The 26,722-nt window shown below is 42.5% G+C and overlaps 1 protein-coding gene across 1 annotated transcript; it reads right to left on the bottom strand.

Annotated features, from left to right (window-relative positions):
* Positions 1-241: 241 nt before the first annotated feature.
* Positions 242-26,389, bottom strand: radil2a (Ras association and DIL domains 2a). The gene is made up of 16 exons (XM_084371361.1): positions 25,691-26,389; positions 23,735-24,058; positions 23,186-23,421; positions 20,927-21,255; positions 18,335-19,030; positions 18,029-18,066; positions 16,675-16,844; positions 16,449-16,561; positions 12,335-12,554; positions 11,890-12,062; positions 8,263-8,407; positions 7,201-7,382; positions 6,732-7,098; positions 2,940-3,064; positions 2,399-2,538; positions 242-2,320 (listed from the first exon to the last, which is right to left on the bottom strand). The coding sequence occupies exons 1-16, from the start codon at positions 25,816-25,818 to the stop codon at positions 2,218-2,220; spliced, it is 3,489 nt and encodes a 1,162-aa protein (XP_084227487.1). The 5' UTR covers positions 25,819-26,389; the 3' UTR covers positions 242-2,217.
* Between the last annotated feature and the right edge of the window lie 333 nt (positions 26,390-26,722).

Here is a 26,722-nt window from a genome sequence, read left to right as displayed (position 1 = left end):
GAACTGTGGAGTCTGTGTTGGAGTCAGTGGAAAAGTGCTTGGCTGGTGGAAACCACAGAGCCGCTGCTATAAACAGCTGCTGGTGGCGGCCGCTAAAGCGTGCGCCATGCAGCCGACACACCCAGCGGCGTCCCTGCTGCTCCACCCTGCCAGACACACACACACACACACACACACACACACACACACACACACACACACAAGAGGAGATCTATGGATGAAGACGAGTGCAACATTTTTCAAAGTCAAAATAATATTTATTCCATAGTTTCAAAAAATACTGCGCAATATAAATATTACAAAATTGAATACTTTATGTGTGTAAATATACTCGAAGTTAAACACTGTTTACATTTGGGATGAAAACACAGACTGTCGCTCTACAGTGTTAAAACATTGATGTGTTTTTCATATAAACTGTCAGCTGCTCTCAGGTCAGTAACTCTCAAACTACAGACAGTCGGGCTTTACAGAACAAGTTGGACATTTTGGGAACGGTTAGGCGACAGCTGGATGAGAAGATTGACTCCACTCTCATGTCTGTACATCAAGTACAAACAGACGCTGGTTAGCTTAGCTTAGCATAAAGACTGGAAACAGACAACATATAAACCAATAAAGAGCTTTAAAGGTGCTGGAAGGCAGATTTTGTTATATTTGGACAGAACCAGGCTAGCTGTTTCCCCTTGTTTACAGTCTTTATGCTAAGCTAACTAGCTCTTTATTTAACAGACACGAGAGTGGTGTCAATCCTTGAATCTAACTTGTTGTATTTCCCAAAATGTTGAACTATCCCTTTAGTTTTATATAACTACTGTACATATGTGTGTAGATTTTGAATGTTGCTCCACTAAAACAAACATTATGTACAAGTGACACACAGAAACAGACGAGTGTTGTTGAAGCTGTATGAAAACGTGTTTTTGGCTTTTAGCTGAGGAGTTTGAACAACGACACTCAACTTTTTAGGTTAATATGTTGAACAGTTGCTTATTTACACGTCCAGCAGTTATAAAGCAACATCGTCTTTCTTCTGGAGTCTAGTATTCTGTTTTAGCTCTGTTTTTGGTCTCCACCACCTCCAGAGGGAAATATCTGTCTCTTTAGCTGCGAAATGATCAACTTTAGAGCCCGACTGACCGATCGATACCGATACCGATGGTTTTTTATCTATTTTCTCTGGAATCGATGCTATGAAAGCGGTGAGTGAACCAAAACAGTGAAGTTGTGGCCTGGACAGATAAACAACGAGCTGAAACTCACTATAAAGCTCCGGGTTTGTCTTTTGATCCATTGGTATGACAAAGATATCGATTACAGCCACTTTGAAGAGGAGCAGGTGAAGCTTCAGTTTGTTTAAAAGTATGAAAAAACAAAAATATTGCAGATTTACCCGATATATAGATTCCTATTTTTTGTGTGTCTCCCTACCCAACGCTGGTGCTGGTGTAACAGACCGAAACCTTTCATGTACAGTCGGTTTTTAAATCAAAAAAATGAAAAAAATGCCCAAGACAATCCTTTTGTCTCACATCCAGCCTCAAGAAAAAAACATCTCCCAGTACGTTGAAATAATTCTGCTGGTTTTCATAGAGACGTGTTTAAAAACACAAATATATTTGTTTTTGGAAAAACATGTTTTTTACTTGTGAGAAAAGAAATATGTTTTCATGACGGCCTCACGAATGACGGCTGAGATGGAGCGTACAATGTGCGGTTTCACAGTTTTTAAAATAGCCACAAGATTGCTAGAAACGATTCCAGTTAAAAACCCGACATGAATCAGGTTCTGATCCCGGAGCAGCTTGGTGGAGTCCCTCAGACAGATTACTGCGTACTCAGACACTCAAATAGATGTTTCAGCTGTTTTCCTCACCACCAAACCAGGGGAGTGGTTTATGAGTATATGAGGAGCCTGACACAGAGTTTGTTTGCTGCGACAGCACAATCAGCTCGTAAAAACTTGTCCTGACCGTCCGTCGCACTGAATATGGCCACGGTTGGTCCTGATGAGCTCACTGAGTCAGTCCTGCTGCTGTTCGGTTGATTGTCTCTTCGCAGAAAACGGCTCGACTTCACAATGAGTCCGAAAGGAGAAGCAGGAAGTGTGATTTCCTTTGGTTGGTTGGGGGAATCCATCCAGTGACAAATACTGATTTGGAAGTCACAGGATGAACCGAACGTCCCAATTGCACTTGATCGTCCAGCACGGCTCCTTCAGCATTTAGTCGTAGCCGCGCTCTTGCTGCTCGTCTTAGTGTCGATCTTTGCCACCAGCAGTTTGAGAGAGTCTCCCGATGATCGGATCAGTTCTCGACCACTGAAATGAAAACAAAGACAGCTGTAAACACTGAGCGACAGAGAGAAGACGTCACGCTGTGTGTTCGTTAATACTTACACGTTGTAGTCCATCCCGACCAGGCTGATGCCGTTAACAGCCAGGACGCGATCTCCTGTCCTCAGCTTCTGACAGCGAGCGGCAGGAGAGTCGGGAACCACTGACTTCACATAGATACCGCTCATTCTCAGCTGAGTCTTCTACAAGAAGATAAAACAGGAAAAGAAAAGGATGATTGACAGTTTATTGACAACTATGGAGGCGTTACAACGACACACAGCAGCCAGAGTGAGAGTGTGTTGCCCTCTTACAGTCTTCTCTACTGGTTAAACAGTCTTATACCTGTTATTGAACATGGTCGAAACTGTCTGTAAGTTGTACTTTGTGGTATCATCATTAAGCTGCCTTCTTGTTAACATACAATGTAGCATATTAGCTCCTGTGCATTAGACTGGACCGCAGAGTACGATCCAGGTAAGAGTTTCAAAATCATTCCACTCAACTTGTGTGTGAGGTGTTAAATAAATGTTTTAAAGGTGAGAAGAAGGAAAAAGAGGATGTTCATGTGCCGGCTGAGGAAAAAATGAAGTAGTCATCGTACCGTTCCGTCCACGAGCGCCAGGCCGAGACCGTGAGGTCCTCTGTGGAGCTCCACCGTGAACACTTCCTCTCTGTCTTCTTCTTCTTCCTCCACATTCTCAGTCTGCAACTCAGCACCTCCACTGGCTGAACGAACAAACAGAAAAACACAAGCGAGCGGTGAGACACTGAGACAACGTGATAGTCGGACTCTCACAACTTCCACAACTGGTCAGCTGCAGGATTTAAAATTAAGAGTGCTGTAAATGAAGCTCATTAAGGAAGATCTTGTATATTAAAGTTCGTCTTCGTCCCTCTGTGGTTGAATTTCTGCACCACATTAAGAGTTTAAGCCCTGAAATCATCTGCACACCTGTTAGCCTGTGAGGACATGTTAGCATGCTGCGGCGCTGTAACATGGACTTCCTGTCCTCCTCGGACTCATGTGGGTCGTCCTGTCACAACATCAACGCAGCAACAGTAGCATCCCCCCCCCCCACATAAACCCGTTCCCACCCCTGCAGCGCCGGCCCTCCCTCCGCCTGTTCCCAACATGCAGCCTGTCTGCCCCCCACGCAGGACCTGCCCCGAACAATGCCGCTGCCGATTAAGATTCCACGCAACAACCCAACTGTAAATTCCCATGACAGATCGGCCACTGCTCTTTTCTCTCCTGACATCACCACCTCTCTGTAATTCTTGGGGCCAGATTAAAGGATTACCAAACTTTCAAAATAACATTAGCCGCTGTTCGCCGAAACCACAGAGGTAGATCGAACACTGGAGGACAAGGTGTGGATCTGCAGGGGTGGGAGGAGGTACAGAGTTCACATCAGGGTGTGAAAAGCTGAATATGTTATTAAATAATCTCATGATATCTATATATATGTGATTAATTTACTTAATCAAAATAAAATACATCATACAATAATATACATTTGATTGATTTCTGGACAAAAGTGAATTAAACAATTAGAATTAAATGTGTTTCAGACTTCTTTTTTTTTTTACTTCCCATCAAAACTGATTAAATATTGGGTAAACATCGATTAATAATGGGTAATTATTAATAAACAAAGTGCTGGAAAATAGTAAACAAAGGCCTTTTTTCCCCCAGTTGTTATTTTTATAGTGTTTCTTTTTCTCTTTTATTATTATATTTAATGATCCTTACTGAGTTTAATCCTGCCAAGGCCATGACAAACTAGTAATGTCTAATTATTTTCCTGGTTATTAATTAATTGTTTAATTCATAAAACATCAGAAATCAGTAGAAATTGCCAGAGCTCAAAGTTTCATCATAAAATGTCCAAGCAACCGTCAAAAAACCCAAAAAGACAAGATGAATAGGTCATTTCTCACATCTGAGCAGCCGCGACTGTTAAATGTTCGACCATTATTCCTGAAAAACCACTTAAACTAACTAAACTCTACATTGTACAGATTGAAAAAGTTGTAAACCAATTAGTGCAGCTATACATCCAGAGATGGAACCAGATGGTTCTGTTTCAGTGTAAATCCTCAAACCTCTTAAAGCAAATTGCTTTTATCAAAGGCCCGAACAGAGAAAACATAATGCACCCACTAACCAATGAGAGTAAAGAGCATCTGATTAAGATCAGTAAAATCCTGCAGATTAAAGCCTTTCAGCAGCAGCACACAGTCACAGTGGGGGGTCTGTTGGAGGCGCATTAACACAGGTTGAACCTCTTAAATTCAAACACAATCACATGTGACGAACAGTGTTTCTGAAGGTCCGCTTCACATCTGAGAGCAGGCAGAGAACAACCAGCCTCGTTTCCCCTGAATCAACCACACAGAACAAATCAGCTTATATATCGTTTGTTTTGACTTATTTGGTCGAGTTTTACTGGTTTTTCTGCAGAGACAACAACACTTACACTCGTGCTCTGCAGGGCCATACGTTATTGGCAGACTGACAGTAAATGACACAGTAAACTGAAACAGTTTCCTCTTCAGAGGCTGTTAAAACTGTACGTGTTCTGCTTTTGATGTTTTCATGTCAGATGTCATGTAACCCTCCTGGTTTGTGGTGTTACTGACTTGTTTCTCTGAATAAGTCGCTGTTGTTGTTGTTGTATATCCTTCCCGTATGGCAGAGTAGTTCGTTATTTAAGAAGTAACTTCTTTCGTCATGTTTTTATAACTGTATATCTGTTTACTAGCTATTTACTTTTATTGAACTTGCACATTTCTTTATTGGTATTACTGTGTTAGTTCCCTTTTTTTATCCCTCTAACCTGGAGGAATGTTAATTCAGGTCATTGCCGTGAAAGAGCTGAATGATCAGATCTTTTTCCCTGAATAAACAACCACTGATGATGAGGATGATGTATTTTTGTGTCAGCACCTCTGGCTGCGGGGAATTACATTTTGTTTCTGTGTTCCTGTACGTGGAAATGAAAAATAAACTTGAACTTTAACTTGAACTTTTAATGATGGTCACAGATTATGGCGTAACACCGGCTGACACTAGAAACACCCCGCCCAGGAGACTTAAAGCTTCTTTTCCCACCGATGTCTGAAATTAGGAGAAATCAAGTTTCAGTTTCAAACTGAAGTAGTCGACTCGGTCACTCGACACCCTCTGACTCCTACATATGACCTCATGACGGAGGCGTCCAAAAACAATAGGGGTGTGAGAGGAAACACTCTTTCCTTTGCACGGTGAACCCACCCTGCGCAGCCTTTCCACTTGAAATTCCTGAACTCAAGAGTCAGTAAAAGATGAAGGAAAGGGACTGTGACGGCACTCCACATCTTTTATGTCGGGGGCACCTTCATGTGGAACCGTCGGGAACAAATATGCAGTCGGCCCACGAGGTCAAGTCACTAAATACTTTCCTTAATAGATGTTGTCAGCCAGAGGAGGTGGAGGAGGTTTTAGGAGGTGACCTCATTCCAGACGTTAGTAACGGGGACGAGGTTTGAAGCCAAGCGGTCGAATTCTCAGTGACAGAGCTGTGTGTCATTTGAATCAAAACCTGATGTGTGTAAGCGAAGCCTTGAATGGGCCTTTTCAGATGCTGCTGGTTTGTCATCGTCTGTGGTGGAAGTGTGGTTCACTCTTTTTTCACGGTTTCTTTGTAAGTGTACTCGCACTCCTAAATCTTAATAAATATCATCTGTTGTTAGGTTTCAGTTAATGTTTCTCAGCTGTTAGTGGCTTTAAACGACCGCGAAAAGACGACTATTTTCATCAGTGATTTATCTGGTGATTTTAAGGCATGCTAGCTTTTGCGGCTTTAGGGACGATATGTTGGTCTGTGTCTCAGTTCAACAATGAAATCTCCCAACAAATACTGGACGGACTTTACATTTTGTACAAACATTAATGATCCCCAGATGATGAATCGTTCTGACTTCTTCCTGTAGCGCCACCAGCAGGTTCACATTTGTGTTTCTGAATTAAATGTTTCAATAATTATTGGATCGATTGACATTAAATGTGTAACAAATATTCATGATCCCCAGATGATAAACTGCAAACACTTTGTTTATCCTCTGATCTTTCATCACATTTTTTATTTCTTGTTTTGTCACCCTGTCATACAACAGAAATACAGTCTAAAAATCCTGATGATAACAGCTCATATTCACTAAAAAGGGGAGGTGACTTCCATGACGGCTGCCTGAGGGTGTATCTGATCACCTGAGAGCCGCCTGTGAGCAGCATGTCTCGTCCTGTTCATCCGGGCTGAAGTATTTTACACCTTTACCTTCACAACAACGTGAACGTGAACATACTAATAATATATAATATATAATACTCATTTTGTTTTCGCTCAGTTACCTTTCTGCTGCCGGGCGCCCTCCCTCAGATCCGCCTCCAGCTCGGCCAGCTCCATACCCTGCGGGGTGTTGGGTGGCGTCAGCAGGCAGGACGGGTCCAGTGCCAGGCTCTTATGGTAGACCAGGTCGGCCTGACCTGGCAGAGTGTTCTGTAGCTCCAGGCTCTTCAGCTTCTGGGTCAGGACCGCCTCACAGCTGCTCAGATCGCCATGAGATCCTCGGGGCTGAGTCGGCTCTGTCGGAGAGGTACAGTCCAGGTCTGCCTCAGGGGTTGGACAGGTAACCGGGTCAAAGGCCACCTGATGGGCGGGATCTTGGACGACCCTGACGGAGGGCGAGCTCGTAGACTGGCTGTCTGTGGTCGCCCCCTTGAGAGGAAAATAAAGTCAATCAATAACAGATGTAGAAACATCAAGGTGTCTCATTTCCTGACTGCCGCTGGCTTCTCGCGGGGTCAGAGAGCTTGTTACCTGTTCCTCCTCATCAGGTTCGGCTTGGGTTTCACTGCGGGGCAGCCGGCGTATGAACTCCTGCAGATGGCCGAGCTGTTCAAACAGAGCAGGCTCCACGATGGGTTTACCCAGCTCCAGGTGAAACGTGTTGCTGGGCAGGATGAGCGGCGGGTGGTTATCGAAGCTCTCCAGGATGTCGCCTGCAGGAACAGAGAAAAGTCATCCATCACAGATAACCTGAGCTTTATTACAGCTTTCTCATGAAATTCAACATTTGTAACTTTAAGTGAAGTGGCTGCATTTGGGTTAAGGTCTTATTTAAAGCTGTAAATACAGTCAAGGACTGATGCCACTGTCGCTGGATCAAAGTGTCTGACAGCAGGGTGTCACATCAGTCTGACAGGTGATAAAAGGTGAGAGTGAGACGGCGGCTGTCCTGCTGTGAAAGGTGCATTTGAGAGGAAAGTGAGGACTGAAGCTGATTGGTGGAGACGGACCGATCAGACAGGATTACTCTGGAGAAGAGCATCAGCTGAGACAAAGGCTTCTACTTATTTATTAGTGTGAAGATGTGCTTCTAAATGTGATTACAAAATGAGGTAGAAACAAGTTCAAAATTACTTCATTCAGTGTGCTTTCTGAGTTCATCTCTGTTTTGCATCAGGTTGTTGAGAACTCTGTTATTTATCCTGATGTTATGTGCAGTCAAGTTTGAACATGCAAGCAACACAATAGATTGTTCTGTCTGCCGCTGAGAGAGTCTGGTTACTGCAGTTTACAGTAAACAGACTCGTCTTGGGGACAGGACGGTTCAGAAAATGCTTTTGGGGTTATGAAAACTAAGAAGCCTTATTCTACATTGCAACTGCAAAAGACCTTTAAATCATAATGATATCATCATTTAATCTATTATTCTACAAAGATGTCTCAAGCTGCATCTGACTCAGACGCAGAGCTTAACATCTTTAAATTATCAAAATAAAAGTCTAGAAAAAAAGGTTTAAAAATGACAAAACAAATAGTCGACTGCTGATTATGTTTCTGCTGTTGAACTAATCTTGGATGGTCCGTGTCACTCACCCGTCCTGATAGCGTCCTCTGCATCATCCGGTGATGGCGTCCATCCAGGGGGACAGGCTTTAGCCGAGCTGTACTCCCTCAGCATGTGGTGAAGCTGAGCTGGATTCAGGGCAGCAAACTCAGTCCTGAGAGAAGCCCAGGACGCCTGGACGGACATGAAACAACAAGGAAAACATTCAGAACACGGAGAGACATGAAGCAAACTGCTTCTCAAACCAGAATTGTAAAAGCGATCCACTTTTACAATTTTAAAGAGGAGCCACAAAAACACTTTGTAGTCATTGTGAGAATGACAGAGTGGGAGAAACAAGCATTTTCCCATCGTGCTCGTTTCCATATAAAGAAACAAACTCATTGCTACTCTCTCATTTGCATGAAATGCACTTTAAACCAATTTTATGATCTAGTAAATATTTTTTTCTCCGTGTCACCTCAGAGCCAGATGTGGTAACAAACTCTCCTGGGAAAATATTTCTCGGTCTGAATGTGAGAAGCTCTTCAAGTTTTCTCATATCACGTCAGCTCCGCTCTTTGTTCGTTTTAATCTGCATGCCAATAAAAGGTGAGTGTTCAGTAATTAACACCTCGTACTTGCTCTGTGCAGCGTGAGAAGTGTAAACTTTTATTATCTCTTCACTTCTCAGGCTGCTGTGAAAGTCCCTTATCGTGAAATTGTTTCCTTGTGGCAGCTCTCGCTCACTTGAGAAAGATAATATTTGATCTTTTGATGACTACCGAAAGTATCTGGAGGATAAGGAAACAGGTGAGTCACTTCATGTGATTACAACAGGACAAACATTACAAACATTACGTCGTTCATTCAGTCTGTCCTGAATTGGTGGAAGTAAGACCTTGCCCCAGACATGCCGGGGCCACAATAGAAACCATAAGTTAAATGTTGTGTCCCTGCCCTTCTCTTATAACACTGAGCTCAACAGAAGGTGAAGTTTAAATGCTGCTTATAAACAGCAGAAATGTAAAAACATCTCAGTCTGTTATGTCTGAGATTTAATGTTTGGCAGCAGCTATATTCTTCTAAAATAAGATGTTGTGTTCTCCATAACTGCTGGCAAAACAGACGACGCCACATCCCTTGAGTGTAATTTACGCCCGTGCCAGTGAGCCACTTCAGTTCTTAAAAAGCCCAGAACTCCAGATGGAAAACTAAAAATCTGTCGAGGGTGTGTGCTCTGCTGCGGCAGCCACAACGTGACCTCATGCCAGGGCAGGGACGCAGGAAACCACCAGCTTCCTAGCAACCGTCCAACCCCACGAAACGAGACAAGACAAGACGCATCCTTCGACAGCTGCGTCGGGGTGGGCTAGTGTTGTGTTTGTGCCCCCGAGATGTTTCAGGCTGGTACCACGACTGTGTGTCATAAAGTGAAAACAGGTGTCGACCTCACAGAGTAAAATAAGGCTGCATACTTCACCCAGTTCCTCCAGATATAGTAGGTACTAGATCCTAATGACACAGTGCAGGACCATTTCACATATCTGTGGTCAGCTCAAACATCTTGGAATATATTGCATTATAAATGATAGAAACTAACTCTCATCTATATCACTGATTCCCAACGAGGGGAATTTATTTAACTGAGCTCAACTAGAAAACAGAAAACGTTCATCCATATGTTTGTTGTGTGTGTATATATATATATATATATATATATATAAATACATACATATATAGCTCTGACAGTTGGACTAATATGTGGAGGTGGTGGAGTAATATTCTTAGTGATGAGTAAGGTGTACTGAGCACCTTCTAAATGTCTAGTTGACCAATCAGATTGCTTGATCAAAACTACTTGTTGTATAATTTTAGCTAAAAGTGATGGATGAACAGTTATAACTGTTTAAACTAATGAGGAAACAGTTGAAACGTTTGGCTTAACGTAATAATGTGTCTCTCATCTCTCATCTCATTGTCTTGTCCGCTTAATCTCTAATGGGGTCGCGGGGTGTTGCCGCTTTATCCCCCCTTTTGGGGGGTTGCGGGGCTACTGGGGCCAAATCCAGTTCTCAGAGGGCGAAGGCCGGGGTACACCCCTAGATGAGACGCCAGCTCATCGCAGGACCCTCTGATGGCAGAGGCTGCCTCGCAAGGTGCCAACTGCGCATCAGGAGCAATTTAGGGGTTCAGCATCTTGCTCAAGGATGCTTCGGCATGTAGCTCAGTTCCGCCCAGGGGAGCCGGGGTTCGAACCAGCCACCTGCTCTACCCACTGAGCTACAGCCGCCGTGTAACAGCTGAAATTCCCAGAATAGCTAAAAGTAATGGAAAAATAGCTTAAACAGCAACACATGTGGTTAAATGGTTGAAATAGTTACTAAAAGTAATGATTAACTGGTTAAATTCCTGACTTGTTAACAGTGATGGATAAACAGTTGAAACAGTTTAAACTGATGGATAAGTTGATATATGAAACATATACGAACGTCCCTTTAGCTTACAGTTTACGACTATAAGATAAACACAGTTGGTAGATATGAGGTTACAAACAGCACATACAGTACAAGCAGCCTTTTCTATTTATAGCAGCAGCAGCAGCACATCGCTACTTGGCCACAGAAACATTCAGCAGGCTCCACGTCATCACATCTCCAGGTGCAATAAACCTGTGAAAAAGTTTGTAGTTTTGACCTTTTTTATAACCTGTATCCGTCATGTGTCACACCTGGGTGATTTTATGTGCTGGTGTCCTTTCATGACTCTGGATACCTCAAGTGTTTCATAACCAGCCTAGTGTGAGCTCACCTTCCTTCTGTGGTACGTAGTGTAAACAAGATTTGAATCGGTAACTAAGAGAGCCGGGTACTTAAGGAGGGATTAAATGTTAGGTTGGCTGGCTACCACCGCGCAGCGAAAACACCACTAAACACGAGTAAAAGCAAATATAAAGCTGTTGTTCCAGTGATGTATAGCATTGTTTAAGTGATACAGTGTGTTATTCCTCCGCATACACTGAACCAGAGGCTTTTAAACGCCATCACTCTAATGTATGTCAGAACATTAGACTGCCATCTGAGCTCTTAGCCGCATGTTTCCACTCAGTTTACGTCAAAACAAATAGGATTTAAGCTGATAATATAACATATATACTCTGGCTAACAGGATATACTCAGGTCCACATGTTTTTCAGTTAGATAAGAGCTGGCCAAGCCTTAATTAGCACTGTGATGTCATGACTTTATCATTTTAGTGTATTTACACTTGCTCTGTTCCTGCAAACCATTTCCTCATATCTGATCAATGTGAGTGGCACCATGGGAGTTTAAGTGCATCTGCTCTCAAGGCTACTATAACCATAAACTAATTACATGCTTCCACTGACTCATCAGACATTTTATGGTGTCATTAGTCATGGTTATCACAATGTTTGGCAACAATAAGACGTTTAAGACAAGTGGAGTTACATTGCTGCAGTATGAAGGGTGGAATAAGGTTCGGATTCCCAAAGATGGAAAGTTTTGCACCTAAAAGATAAACATACATAACTAATGTTGTACTGACACCTTTAAGACAATGAGAACATTCAGGCTGACGCAGACATGACTGGACTCTGGAGGTTACACCCGGCCGAGGACAGACAAACAGGAAAGGAGAAACGGATGTCCTCTGACCTGCAGGAGGGTTTCTTTGGGTGTAGCCAGCAGATTGACAGCAGCAGAAAGCTTCTGGAAGAACTCGGTGGCCAGATCGCACAGACCGATGCTCTGGATCCAGTCCATCAGCAGGTCCAGGTTGGCCCGGATCTGAACACCTCGGGACCACTGGTAGAACCCTCCGACAGATCCTGAGGAACATAGTTTTAAGATTCAGTAACAGTACAGGCATGTAAAAAAATAAGTTATAATAACCGTTATAGTAATAGAATTATTGTTAGCCACATGAAAACTCAGATGATCACCAAAGTAAATAGGATTCATCGTCTTGGACCCATGAATATCTCAGCAAGATTTCATGGAGATCCATTCCCTAGTTGCTTAGTTATTTCAGTTTGGACTGATCAAAACAAAAGCTGCAACAGGTCTAACAGGTTTGTTAGTAGGCGATCTGAAGTCTCACCTCTCTCCATGAGGGCGTTGAACAGCGATGCGTTGATGAAGAAGAACAGGTAGGCACAGAGTTGTAGTGAGATGTCTGGATGGACCTGGAAGGCTGTGAGGAGCTTCAGTGCCTCCTTCAACACCTCCAGGATGCCGCTGAGCCCGTCAGGTACTCGCAGCTGACCGCTCTCTGAGAACGGGTTCCCATCCAGCAGACCGGGCAAGGCTGAATACATACTCTGAGGAGAGAGACGGGGACATTTTACGTCTCTGCTGAATGATATTGATGTCTGAAGTGTGTAAAACCTCCTCCACCATCACCACTGCCAAGGCACCATGAGAAGCAGGCTGTGATGAGGCTGATACTGTATAATCACATAAACTACAACATGTCATATGTAGATACAACTTTCCATTCACGTGATTCCTGATATTATAAAGTACAGCGCAAGAAGGTTTATAGGAAAATGATGTTCTGTCTTGTGCTGTTTTGTTGAGTTCTGCTATGTATAGAACATAATGACATAATGACTCAAATAGAGGAAGGCATTCACAGAGTATACAGGAAACTTCGCAGGAAAGCTTGTGTTTCACAACACAAAGGGCAGCTGGAGAGAAATTAAAAACACTGTCCTACAGTTTCACTGCAATTTGAGCTAAAATGCTAAAAACAGCACGTACCAAAACAGGGATTAAAACTGAGAACCTTTGAAATGTGCTCTTTAACATTGTCAAATCCTTACCATTTCCATTTTCAGACATAAGTTTATTTCAGAATACACTTTCAAATATTATTTCCAAGAAGTTTGGCCTCTTCTTTGTTAGATTTATTGGAAAATGTGCTAGTTTCTAGACACTTCCAAAAGATAAGATTTCATATTAACATCAAACCAAATGACTGTCTACCATGTAAAATGACTTCAGTACCCACTCCGCACCATTTTCTGACACTCAGAACTCAGATGACTGTTTTCTGTCGCTCATTTTAAATCCCAACAATTATCCACGACTCCTTTATACAAAACTGTCAGCAGCAGCTCTTAGGTTGGCTCCACATGATGAAGACAAACAGTACAAGGGTGTCTGGTGAGGAGAGTCAGGAGATGGTGAAGCAAACCAGACCCTAAATTACAGTGCTTAAAACAAAAGCCCTTTTTACACGCAGATCCCGCAATACTGCTGCGATGAAGACCCTTCATTACGCTGACTCAGCCTTATTACAGTTAACCACACAATGGTGACAGCGACGACAGCATGACGTGTAGTATACACACCAGGCAGTGTTCTCTAAACAATAACAGTCACAAAACAAGACAATAACATTCATTTAACGTCCCTGTTTCAGGACAGTAAATCTTGTTGTCTCCCTCGTCAGCTGCTGTTCTTCTTTGAGTTAGCTGCTAACTGCTGCTAGCTGCTTTTGAGAACCCTGCTTTCTGGGTCCAATGCAAGACATGTCATCAACATGTCACACCTCTTTAGCTGACAAAGTTTTTTTTTAAATTTTTGAGTAGCATTTGGTGGCTAATGTGAGCTAATCTCAGCACTTCAACACTTCTCTTCCTTTGCTTTAAACTGTGTTTTTAGCATTTACCAGCATCTCATAATTGATACTTGTGGCCAGTGGTTGCTGCTCAGCGAAGTTATATAAGTGTCATTTTAACACGCTGCCTTCATGTCATATTTCAGATGCCGTAATTACCACTTTCCAACTTGTAAACAACACTCACATCAACATCCAAGTTGTAATCACGCCTGGGAAACTTTCTCAAAGATTTTTCTGAAAGCTCCAGTATTGTGTTCAGTTTACCGCTTAAAAATCAACATAGTGCTACATTCTCACTTCACAGTATTCTCAGCCATGCTATCAGCTCTTTAGTGCTAAAAAATCTAATAATACAGCATTCAAAATGTTGAATGTAGCTTCTTAGAAGTTTTACGTGTTCAAAAACATGACGTCAAGTCAAAAAGAGGAAGAAGACAGTTCTGCAGAATCACACTGTAGGCTGGTGTATTGAACCATCACCTCATTTTCGAGTCCGGCCCTTATCTCCACTATGTCTTCTGACACAGTTCTGCCATTGTTTCATATCCGTGACATCATCTGTTAGGTACACACATACACACAAACACACTCTCACTCACACACCATGACTAAGATAACGACCTCAGACGAGCTGAAAGAGGCCATAAAGATGACAATAACCCTGCATGCCTGAGGCAACAGGTCAGCTGACAGTTTACAGTGCGGCTCAGCAGATTTGAAGGTGCTGATCGGTTATCATGGAGACAAAAGAAAGACTGTAAATTGTTTTACACATCTGAATCAGCACACATTGTCTGCACATCTATATATAGCCTTCTGTCGACCTCATGGTGCAAAAAATCCCAGATTTTTTCTTATTTCTATTCTCATCAGCAGCTTTTGTTAACGCCCTTTTTAGTTTTTAAGTTTCATTTGTATTAAAGTAAGTAAAGAAATGTACATTATGAACAGTCAGCCATATTTCACAGGACATTAACAGGACAACTTTTTCCCCTCTTCACTTCCTCTCCCCTGTTGGGTGTTTCTCTGATGACAGTCCTTCTTCCTCTGCAGGAAACAGACAGCGGTTCATAGCAGTGAATCCTCCCTTTCTCCCCACCGGCAAAAAAAGTAACCAGCAAACACATACTCAAATAACACACCATCAAATTAAGAGATCACTACATGTTACTGCTGTACACAAATCTGGGACTGCTATATTGACAAGCCTCAAAAGTAAAAAACAATGTGATGAAAAACTGCTTCTGAAAAAAGCCACATAAAAGAAAAAAAGAGGATAAACCATCCCGTCTCTTTTTTCCAGTGAAGGCAGATGTGCAGCACAAGCAATAGAAATATGCCTGAGTATTCATAACAACAGCACAGGCAGTTCCTGCTTCCTTCCTCAACCAGTCGCTGTGCAGGGTGGAGGTGTTTCTACACTCTCTGCTGTTAACTGTCTGAGCTGTGATGTCAAACCAGACAGGCTTTAATAAGCAGCTTTAACATGGGAAAGTCACATAAATCTAGTGTGGGAGTGTTCTGTCGGGCTGTAAAACAGGAGGGCTGACTGTCACACACACACTCCAGACACACACTGAAATGCATTTCCAGACTTTGAAAAGTCTTCGTCAAAGTGTTTGTCCAGATTTAAGAATCGGCCTTAGAGCGGTATAAATCTTATCTGCAACACAGACCAGGATCAGTTATGATGGATCATTTTCCTCGGTGTACGCCAAGGATCCATCTTGGCCCCATTTTATTGTCCTTAAATATGCCTTCAGTGAGGTTTTTAGAAAATCAGGAGGAAGACATTAAGAAGGAAGACATGCAATTTCAGTGTGAATTACGTAAACATGTAATTTAAAAATGTGCATTAATACAATAATAATATCTTTAACTGACAAACATTTATGTTTAATCGACTAGTCGACTAATCGCACACATCATAACCCTTTTTCCACGTTATGTCAATAGTGTAAATCAAACTTTTTCTCTCTTTTGGAGATCTGGGGACTTTTTCGCATGCTATTATTTATTACATCTTGACAACTGTGAGTATCTTGACGTGAGTCTGGTCTGTCCGGGCTTCCACTGCTCTCCTGCAGCTGGTTTAAAGTGCAGCAGCGAGTTTAGTCACTAGTCCCAGGTAGAGAGACCACATGCAACAATAACATTGTTTTTTGTTCTTGTCAAATTTCTTTTAACCTTTTTGGTTGTAATTATTTTATTGAATTCTTGACTGAATGTAAATGCAAGACTCAGTGGTTCTCACCAAATCAGACAACGTGCTGGTTTTGTTATTGAATAAAGCAGTGAAACCTTGGGAGAAAAGATTGTCTCTTTGTTTATCTTCCAGTCAGTGGAAAAGACACCCTGCTTACTATCTCACAGGCCTTTCCTGACTGAGAGTTGGTGTTTCCATTCTTATTGTGTTTTCTGTCTGGAATATGTTCAATAAAAACAGAATTTGGTGTTTACACAGTCCAATTTCCTGCTTCACATGTGACCGACGGTCAGATTTTACAGGTCAAAAGGATGTGAAACATGTCACTGTATGAATGTGTGTGTGTTTAAGGATATAGTGTATTAATGTGTGGCAGCCAACCTTTGTTAGATAATAGACAGACTGCTGGAAGGTAAACATGATGACTTCCTCCAGGACTGTCATGGCTTCCTCACAGGCTGTCCGAGTCGACGACATCTCAGAGTCCAACAGACCTGACGACACACACAAACACATTTTTAAACACACATACACAACACACTGCAGGTCTAACAGCATGACAGCTGTTATAAAGTTAAAGGCCACGATGTGTTTTGTTTTCATCCACCTTCGTCCTCCTGGTCCTGCCTCCAGGGCAGCAGCTGAGGGACTTCATGCTGGATGAAGTGCAGCAGTTCGATGGAGTTTGCCATCCACAGCACCAGAGGCTGCAGACCTGGGATCAGCTCCTCCATGCTGAGCAGCTGAAGATGTTCGGGTTGTCCTTCACTGGAGCTCCTGGTGTAAAAACAAAGAGATGGAAGAAGAAAGTGAGGAATAAAAAAGGCGATACCTCTGTTTCTGCTGTATTGATATTAATCATTTGTTTTTTAACTGTTCATAATGACTCCATTAGTGGTACAGGAGTACAGTGTTAGAGTAGTGGACTGCTTTTCAAAACCTGGCGCCTACATTACCCACAATGCAGCCTAACCACTGAGTGACATCACTGGGGGCAATTTATCAGATTACATGCAGTTTCCTCTGGAGCCGCAAAATACTTTATTGGTGAAGATTCCCTTTAATGACGATAATCTCGGTAGATTATTCATTAATAAAAAAGAAAAAAATGAGTCACAAAAATTACATCCTTTTACACTCAAGTTAATCTTTTTATATTTAACTTCCTCTGATATTTCTGCAGATCAGCAAATCGTATGTTCAGTTACACAGTTAGTTTTCCATTTCCTCTTTCCAAAGCCACTGGTAATGTTATTGCTTTTGCTACAATAACTATTTAAAATGTCTTCCCCTGTTTGCTTATTGCGGTGGAGTCATTAGTTGATGAAACTAAAAGGTAATCGACTGAAAGTTAAACAACAATTTTGATGATCACTTTATTAACGAACAAAGTCATTTATCAAGAAAAATGTCAAACCTTCTCTTTTTCCACTTTCTGAATGTGACAATTTGCTGCTGTCTTTGTTCTAGATGTTTATAAACTGAATATCTGACAAAACAAAGCTTTGATTTCGTCCTAAAAATCAGTAAAACTAAGGATATTTTATTTCACTTATTTCATCCTAAAACACTTAGTTGCACCTGTATCCCTTTAGAAGTACTGTCACATTACACTTCTGTCCTTGGATATCAAACTTTGTCAACAAACAAAGTCAAAGTTTGTTAAACTGATAAAGTAAGTAGAAGCTTTTCTCATGAGAAAACTCTCAGCTGCTTCTTCTTTCTTAGAGAAGAGGCGAGGGGAAATTCGCTCTTTGCACAACCTACGTTAAAAAATACTCATTGTTTCCTGAAGGAGTTGTAAAAACAGACTTTAACTCCTCTTTTATTCAGACAGTAAACCTTGTGGTGTTGTGTGTCATATATCATCGCAGGCAGCAGCTGCCGCTCTTCTCTCTGTGGCAGGTCATTGTCATGTATTTCTGGGACAGTCTGTAAACACTTGTGGTTCGTCTACTCACGTTTCTGGCTGGATTGCTGCAAGTTCCTTTGTCTTCTCCTAAGAAAGAGAACGCAGAAAGAAAATATCCATTTCATGCCATGCAAACAGCAACCATCTGATTTACATCACATCCACCCTGATGGCACATTTGATTACTTCACATTCTTTGTCACGCTCAGCTTATTAAAGGATCATTTCATCTAAAAATGAAAATTCAGTCATTATCTACTCTGCCTCATGTTGATGAAGAGATAGGTGAAGTTTTGCAGTCCACAAACAATTATGGAGCTTCACACTTAAATAGCATTGGTTGTTTGATACTTACCCACATGATGAGCTGGATCTGACTAGCTATCCGGAGCAGCAGCTGTCTGAAGTGTGTCAGCTGGAACGTGGAGGCTGAGTGTTGGATGCACAGGCTCAGCAGGAACGCAGGCGTCAGCTTTGGTTCATTTCCAATGGGGTCCAACAGAAACAAAATCTCCTGCAGGACCTGCTCCTCCTGCTCCAGCTCGTAGCTCACCAGAGCCTCTGTGCCTTCCAGGTCCCTCCAACGAGGCGGTAAAGGCTTCCTCTGCAACCTTGTGATGCTGATGGAGGAGCCGCACGATAAACAAGAGGATGACGCTTTTGTATCAGAGTTCGTGCAGAGTCTGGTCATCCACGGAGGAGTCTGGAGGGATCCCGATGTGCTGGTAGGATCCTTAAACATGAATAGATAGTGTTTCCCCAAGCCAACCAAGTCCCCTGGGTTCAGTTCCACCTCCTCTTTAAGAAGGGAGCCATTTCTGGTCACAGGAGCACCGTGGAGAGGCTTCAGCATTGTCAGTGTCTTTCTGTGCTCCCCTGTGGTGGCTGGGATGTTAGAGTCCAGGCGTCTGACGCAGCAGTGTTGGGGCAACACGTCAGGAGCAAAGAGAAGGATGTCGACCTTTAACCTCTCCTCATCTTCTCCGTTACAGTGCTCCCTGCAGCAGCCGAAGATGGTGGTGGTCCCGCTCATCAGGTAGATGACAAAATCCTGCAAAAAATTTGCTTTGTTTCAGTAAGTGCTGCAACTTTTCATATCAATTTACTGCCTTTCATTGTTTATAAAATGTCACAAATTCCTATTTTCCGTATTCAAATGTTGTTTTGTACGATCAACAATCTCAGCGATCTCAGAAAAACATCAGTACCTGTTCATTTTAAAAGACTAAAGGCCAACAATCGAGTTTTTACATTGGAGACGATAAAAACATAAAATGTTGCTTAAAAAAAAAGAACAACTCAATTATCCACTAACTGCTCCAGCTCTGGTTTAATCAGCAACGCAAATCGCTGAAAGTCAACATGAAGGATGGGATTGATTTTCTTGTGTAACATTTTGGAAACGGTCCAGCAGTGTGTGTGTGATCAGCAGCGGGATCAGCTGCTGGAAGAACAACCTGCACACTGGCAGCGTGAGGCAAGACAGGAATGGAAGGGCTTACGAGTGAGACACCAGTGATGTCCGTGACCTCCGGGTCACACATTAAGACTATTAGCCATCAGTGATAGTGTCTCATTTGCCAACCTGTCTGAGAGGCTACTGGATACTCCTGTGTACTGTGGTATAAACCCTCCTCGTTCCTTTGCTTTTTCTTTTTGGGTTGACCGATCATTACAGAGTGACGCTTGTCCTGCTGCAGCTCCCGGTATCCTGCACAGTCAGCAATCTCCACCAGCGGGGATAAACAACACTGCAAGAAAGAGCTTCCTGTTCCTGGGAATGGGGCCCGGTGGAAGCCACAGTCTGACTCTCTGGTTTACTGGTAAAAAATGAGCTGTGTGTTCACTTGTGATTCAACAAACATCAGCAGGGACGTGTTTGACGTGATACTCTAGAAACCGTTTTTCAGATGATGCATAGTTTAAACCCCAGATCGAGTAAACTGGTATGTAGATTACAGGACTCCAGTTTAAGTGGTCGCCTCCCACTAAGTTGTTTGTATGTTCTAAGAATAGCTTGTGTGCTGTTTATCTTCCTCTACAGTGAGTCTTTAATCAGGGTTATCTCCTTGTTTTAAACATCCTGAGCAGGTTTTCTTGCGACTGTATGGTGAACACTCTGTCCCTTGTCCTTTCATTGGGACATGATGACAGACAGCTCGTCCTGTGTGGGCGGCAGCTTCAAGAGAAAGATTCAGAGCCGACAGGACAACACACCTCTGTAGTCCTGAATCCATTCTGAGAAATCCACAGTGAAGCTCGCTGACTGTTTCCCTCCTCTCCAGCCTGTGCAAGCAAAGCTCCAGTCTCTGACTGTGGGATTTTCTCCTTGAGGTTCTTAACATAAGACATTCAATCCAACACTCTCATGTCCTTGTTGACACCGCACTGTCTCTAACAAGATTGTGTTTGACACAGCCTACTACACGCTGCCAGGCGATTCTCAAGGATCGTGTAAGGTCTTCAATTACCTCATTACAACGGAGTCTACGGCTGCAACTAACTAACATAGTTGGTTTGGTTTGATTCTTTCAACGACTAATTGAATAATTGAATAATAATTACAGTTTTAATGGAGTCAGGAACAAACTTTTCAGTGTGAAACAATAATTACACACTACACAACAAAACAACTATGTAACGACATATCAGAGAAACTTTTTATGTCTCATCTATATATTGATTTTTATTAAGTATTCTACCTAAATATATGTAAGACTGGCTTTGAATTGTATAAGAAGAAGAGCAAGTATTTATCATATTAATAGATATTCCTGAAGTTTTAATGGATACTCATGCAGTTGATGTACATCATGTAATGTGTACTGTATTGTATGTCAGGTGCAGAGCCTAGGAGGATTAACTGTTTGGCCTGGCATCACTTTAAGCTTGTTATCACATTACTTAATGAATAATCAGGCAGCGTGCGCCCTCCTCCCTCCCTCACCTGTCTGTGGCTGTAGCCCTGCAGCAGGAGGAAGTACGGGAAGTCAAATGGCGGGTGAATGGAGTACTGGGTGGTGTTGTCGTCGCTGCTCTCCGTCTCCTCCTTCTCCATGCCGAGACGCAGGACCTCCTTGTCGGCCTCGGCCTCGGGATCCTCTCTCAGCGCACTCTGTCGGGCCCGGTTGGCCTCCTTCCCCATCGCAGACAGATCCATCTCACTCAGACTTCTCCAGAACCCGAGTCCGTCCACATCCTCGCCGCTGCCGTCCACAAACAGAGAGGTCACTCTGGATCGACTCTTCTGCAGCTTACGAGCCTGAGCATTGATACCTGGATGGGCAAGACGACGGCGTGTTAAAGATTTCTGTGGATTCCCGGTGTTATTACTTCATTTTTGGTTTATTGTTGTTTCAAGAAACTGAAACAAGTCCAGTTGCCTACGATATAGCACTCAGAATGACCATGACCTGATGACTGAGAACCTTCATCAACATTTATTGTAAATGGGTCACACCTCATCCATGTCATGGAAAGAGACACATAATCTGAGTAAAAACAGACAGAGGCACAAAAATCAGATAAAACTATTATTTTAAAGTGAAACCTGTTTAGTTAAAAGCATAACCAAAAAACGAACAATGACCAGAATTCCCCCAGAATCACTCAACCAAACAGACTTCAGCACAACAGTTCACTGCACTGGCACCAATTCAAATGCAACATATCAAGAGGAAAGAGAGGAAACGTGCAGGGAAAGTAAGATGTGACCACCTCTATCTGATACCAACAGCAGCTCTGTCGACCTGACGTAACACAAACACCATTCAGCTCATTTGGAGCCATTAAGCACCCTGGAATGTCCACAGAGCCAGGCTTCACACCCGCAGCTCCGCTGCTCTTATCAGCTGTGGAAATGGGTGTTTTCCACATTGTTCAGCACCACAGTGACAGACTGGGCTCAGTGCCTATAAAACTCACACTGTGGAGGTAAAGGGCAGTTTACCCCGGTCAATGAGAGGAGGACCATGAGAACCAGGCTTTGATTGAGATTGACCAGACTGATATTCAGGCTGCAGTCTCTGGGTGCTGATATTCTTCTAAAACAGGGTGTCTGCAGGGTTCAACGATGCGATTTCAGACCTTGGTTAGTCTCGCATTGCAAGACCACTCCACAGTAATGTGTCAGCACTGGGAAAAGGTTTGGCTGCACCAATTCTCATTGTGGTATAGGGAAAAAACAACCACTCTGGCTTGTCTGTATGTCTTTTGCAGCTCTGGTGTCCCTGCAAAATAGTGTTGGGGGAAACTTGGCTTGCATGTGTGGAGGTGAGTCCTGGTGGTGTTAAAGTGGATAAATCTCTGCAAAAGAGAAGGTAACATCTGCTAGCTCGTTTACGTTTGTGCTGTCAGCGTTAGAGTAACTCGCCATTTTCCACAATATTTTGTACATCAAGAAACTTGTAGATTAGTGGTTGAGATGGTAGATCATGAATGAATTTTCATTTTTGGGTGAACTTATCTGCAGAAACTCTTTAAAATGTGAGCCAGCCTTTGAAACAGCATAAAGACCATTATAAGGCAACACAACTCAAACACCATAACCAAGACAAACTGCATTTAACAGAACAGTAACACAAACTGATTGTCTGACTTGAAACATACAGGTAAAACACTCCCTAATAAAAAAATGTTTTTTATGATGCTGCAATCAGGAGGACAACACATCACTACCAAGAATAATACTGATTAAAGTATCGGTGAAGCGGCATATGAGAGGCACAACAAACCTGTGCCAAAGTCAACAGGGCTGCACAGTCCCCAGTGTGCAGGAAGTGAGCTCTGATAGAAAGAATAACACAGCAGCGAGCAGCCACATTCTGGCAGCTACAGGCCCAGTGGGAAGAGCTGCCCGGTGCCTCCATGTTTCACGGGGCCCTAATAGGCCCTTGCAATAAAACAAAGATAAGAGTGGGGCCGCACTGACCTCCTCTATCCCTCACTGCAGCTTTTGTTTCCTTCTGACCTCTCTCACATGCCTGCCATCTCCCCTTTTCTAGCTAGTGATAAGCTGGACAATGAAGGCTGTTAGCCTGCAATAAGAGACAAGGATAAAGGCTCCCGGTGGCACCACAACAGAGACTACGTGATTGATTACCCGGGCGTAAGGATGAGAGGGTCACTCAGTTGTCCCTGAAGATGGTCAGATGTGTGTTTTATAAAGAGAGTAGACTAAAGGGACCAAACCAAAGAAGATGAATACCTGCAGTGACTGTGTCTCTGTCCTTTAAACTTTGCTCTTCAACGCTCGCTCTCAGCTGGATTTCAAAACGTCTGGAGAAGCCCTCCTTGGGTTTCCAAAGTGACTGCAGCATGAGGGGCTTCTCGTTGTCTCCCACCACCCGGAAACACTCCCTCTTCCACTGGTTATCTGCACCCGTCTTGCCAATGACATCGCAGAGCACGTAATCGTTGGCGTCTTCTTTTTCCAGGCAGTACCTGAAGAACAGAGGACCAAAGGGGGGTAAACACTCTGAAACTCTCACCGGAGGCTTCAGGCTTCCACATCACATTTGTGATGTCACAGTTTGTGCTCATTGGCCCGCCTCTTCAAATCAGATTTTCAGTGAGCACAGAGAAAATGTACACTTTGAGCGATGAACATGTAAACAGCCTTCTAGTGTTAACCTCTGCACATACATCACTGTACACAGTGAAGCTCAAACATTCAACCGAAGTGTGTCAGAAGAAGCTAACTAACCATCTCAAGTCTACAATATAACACACACACCAGTTCAATGAGACCCCTCACCTCTCCAGTGCCTCCTTCACCAGTTCCTTTGCACTGGACTGCGTGGTGGCCAACACGCTCTTATAGTTTGTCCCCTGACAGATGTCGCTGCCGAAGATCTTCAGGATGCCGGGGACAGACATTTGACTGGACAGCTCTGCAGGGTCGTCTGCAGCCTGGAGGTCACCCGGCAGCGCCTGGCCACGGCGTCCACTGTCCCGCAGGTTGGGGCTGTGGTTGAAAACAGTTGAAAGCCTGTTATTGTGACGGCGGATTTTGCTCTTGGCTGGCTGCCGGACACCCACGCTCTCTGTGGAGCGGACGGTGCTGTCAGAGGTGTTGGACCTGAGAGGGAACAGAGGAGAAGACAGTCAGATAACAACACTGTTAAGAAGCAGCCCTAAATAAACCCAAGGGAACAGACAGCCATTCTGTAGGTATAAATACTTCAGTTTTATATCCAGACAAGTCAGTCTCTTTTTGAAACAGTCAATCACAGTGTCTGACCGGACACAGTGATTTGTGGATGACTACAAAGAATAGCTGAACTATTTTCTCAAATCTGATCATCATAAAGTATCATATACACCTACAGACACAGACATTAGTTACAGTACTTTTCCATGTATATGTAATGTCATACATAAGTTGAGGAGGAAGTGGTTTTAATGACCTTTATAAAAGCTAGCAGTAGGGCTGCACTAATGATTAACTTCATTATTGACTAATCTGCAGATTATTTCCCTGATTAACCAAATAATCATTTAATTTATTATCAGATTTCTTCTTTTGTTCAACCATCTGGCCAAAAGTCAAAGACTTTTCATTTATTATTAAAAATGATAAAGAAAAGCAGCAAATCTTCACATTTAAGAAGCTGGAACCAGGAAATGTTTTGACATTTCTGCTTGAGAAATGGCTGAAATGCTTAATCGATTATCAAAATAGTTGCTGATTAATTCCCTTTCGATTAATCGACTAAGCTCTGCAGCTCTAGCTGGCAAACCGTTATAAAAACCAGTCAAGATGGCCAAAACAAAAGCTCTAATACTCCTCAGATTTAATAAAAATGTAGTGGAGGGTAAACCTGTACAACACTCATTTTAACTATGTTACTTCCCCAAACACATCTTATATAATGTCTATATATGTCTAATACATGCATTTCTGCTTTTCAAGACAGCTACTTTCAATCTAAAGTCATCAATTTACAGTAAAGGAGGTCCAAATAACTTGAAGGTGCTCTAGATGTCACAGTATAGCTGGGCAACGCTTCAATATATCGTTATCATGATATGAGACTATGTATCATCTTAGATTTTTTGTCTTTTCCTGGTTTTAAAGGCTGCATAACGTTAAACTACTGTAATTTTCTGAACTTAGCAGACTGGTCTACTTGTTCTAACATTTGTCTTTACACACTTAGTCATTGTAGCCACATTACAGATGATTATTAATCAAAGGTCTCATTGTGTTCATATTTTGTACCAATAGTCATCCCTACAATATTGTCAAGATATCAATATTTTGGTATTTGGTCAAAAAAATGTGTAATATTTGATTTTATTGCAACAAGCAGCTTTTGATAAGACTTCAAAATATCGCGATATATAGTTATATTCCACAGATAATGTTATTTAAACACATCATTTTCACTTTCTCCTATTCAGCATTTAATCTATTTAATTTTAAATGTTTATTCATGTATTTCTCTTCAACTTTAACTCCTCCTGCAAGTCAACCTTTAGAGGGAACTGGTGTTTAAACTGTGATTAACTATAATAACATTTATTATGTGTTTATACACTTGCATTGACTTATAGCTGTGATAAAACAGGATATGTCTTCAGAGGAGAAGTTATACAAATACTGTACATTATTAAAATTCCAGTACAACAACATTACAGTGTGCTATCACTCATGTGTTGGTGTATATATAGCTTGTATATATGCTAAATATGGAGGTGAAGGACTCACTGGACAGATCCATTGCTGGGTTTCCTCCCCAGTTTAGCCAGGCGCTTCTTCGGAGAGCGGATCAGTAACCCCACAGGGAAGTTCAGGGCTTGTTTATGTACGTGGCTGCTTCTCTCCTCAGAAATCATTGTTGTTTTCAATTCACGTCAACACAACAAAACTACTACAACAGTCGAGCTGAGCAGAAAATAGCATTCTCCGCCGCTAGCTAGCTGAGATGATGACAAACTTTATCGGGACGAGACGGGTTTTTTTTCCCCAGGATAACAGTCCAACTTCCAAACTCCAGGGGGGAAAAAAAGGAAGACAACCCCTCAAAAATCACAAAAAGTTGAGTAAATACTCCAACAGTATCTGTGTATCCATTAGATAACAGCTGTGACAGTTATTTAAAGTGTTAGCTTGGCAGAGGAGATGAACGGACGTTACATTCCCACACACGTTGGAAGAAAACACAAAAAGAGCGCCGGTTGGTTCAAACTTCCCAAGTCACTTTTCTTGAAGGTAAAATCCAAACTGGGATGAATGTTGAGCTGAAGGAGAAGAAGAGGAGACATGTTCACACACACTCTGTCCGGTTCTGACAGGGAAAACCACCGGAGGAGGGAAGAGCGGGTCCATGCTGAGCGGTCAGAACCGTTAACTCCGTCCGACTGACGGGAAGCGACTGAATGAACCTGCTGCTGCAGGCACGAGCTACTACTGCTGACGTCACTGGAGTCCGCGAGGAGGCGGGGCAAACCACACGGACACACAAACAGGGGAGGACTCCGGACTGAACCAACTCAGTTTACCTCCTTAAAGACTAAATTATGTGGCTTGGACCGGCTCTAGTTACATTATATTTACAAAATATAATAAACAAAAATCAACAAATTAAGGTAACAAGCAGTCAGTGATGTAAAAAAAAAAAAAAAAAATACCCAAAAGTGAATGGGTTCGAGATTCAAGATGTTTATTGACACTGGCATATAGTGATTAGTAAATAAAATGTATATAACAACAACAATAAGAATAATGCAATAATAAATT

Source organism: Pagrus pagrus (assembly GCF_965226575.1).
Source record: "Pagrus pagrus genome assembly, chromosome: 13".
Lineage (NCBI taxonomy): Eukaryota > Metazoa > Chordata > Actinopteri > Spariformes > Sparidae > Pagrus > Pagrus pagrus.
The sequence above is the reverse complement of the archived record's forward strand: the minus strand, read 5'-3'. Positions and strand labels throughout refer to the sequence as shown.

Bases quoted from the DNA above. Each gene is read 5' to 3' on its own strand.
- radil2a (XM_084371361.1), bottom strand. From the start codon at position 25,818: ATGATTTCTGAGGAGAGAAGCAGCCACGTACATAAACAAGCCCTGAAC. The intron at 16,562-16,674 runs GTGGATGAAAAC...GTGTGTCGTCAG, and splicing joins GCAGGACCAGGAGGACGAAG to GTCTGTTGGACTCTGAGATG. The intron at 7,383-8,262 runs GTGAGTGACACG...CTGTTCCTGCAG, and splicing joins AGAGGACGCTATCAGGACGG to GCGACATCCTGGAGAGCTTC.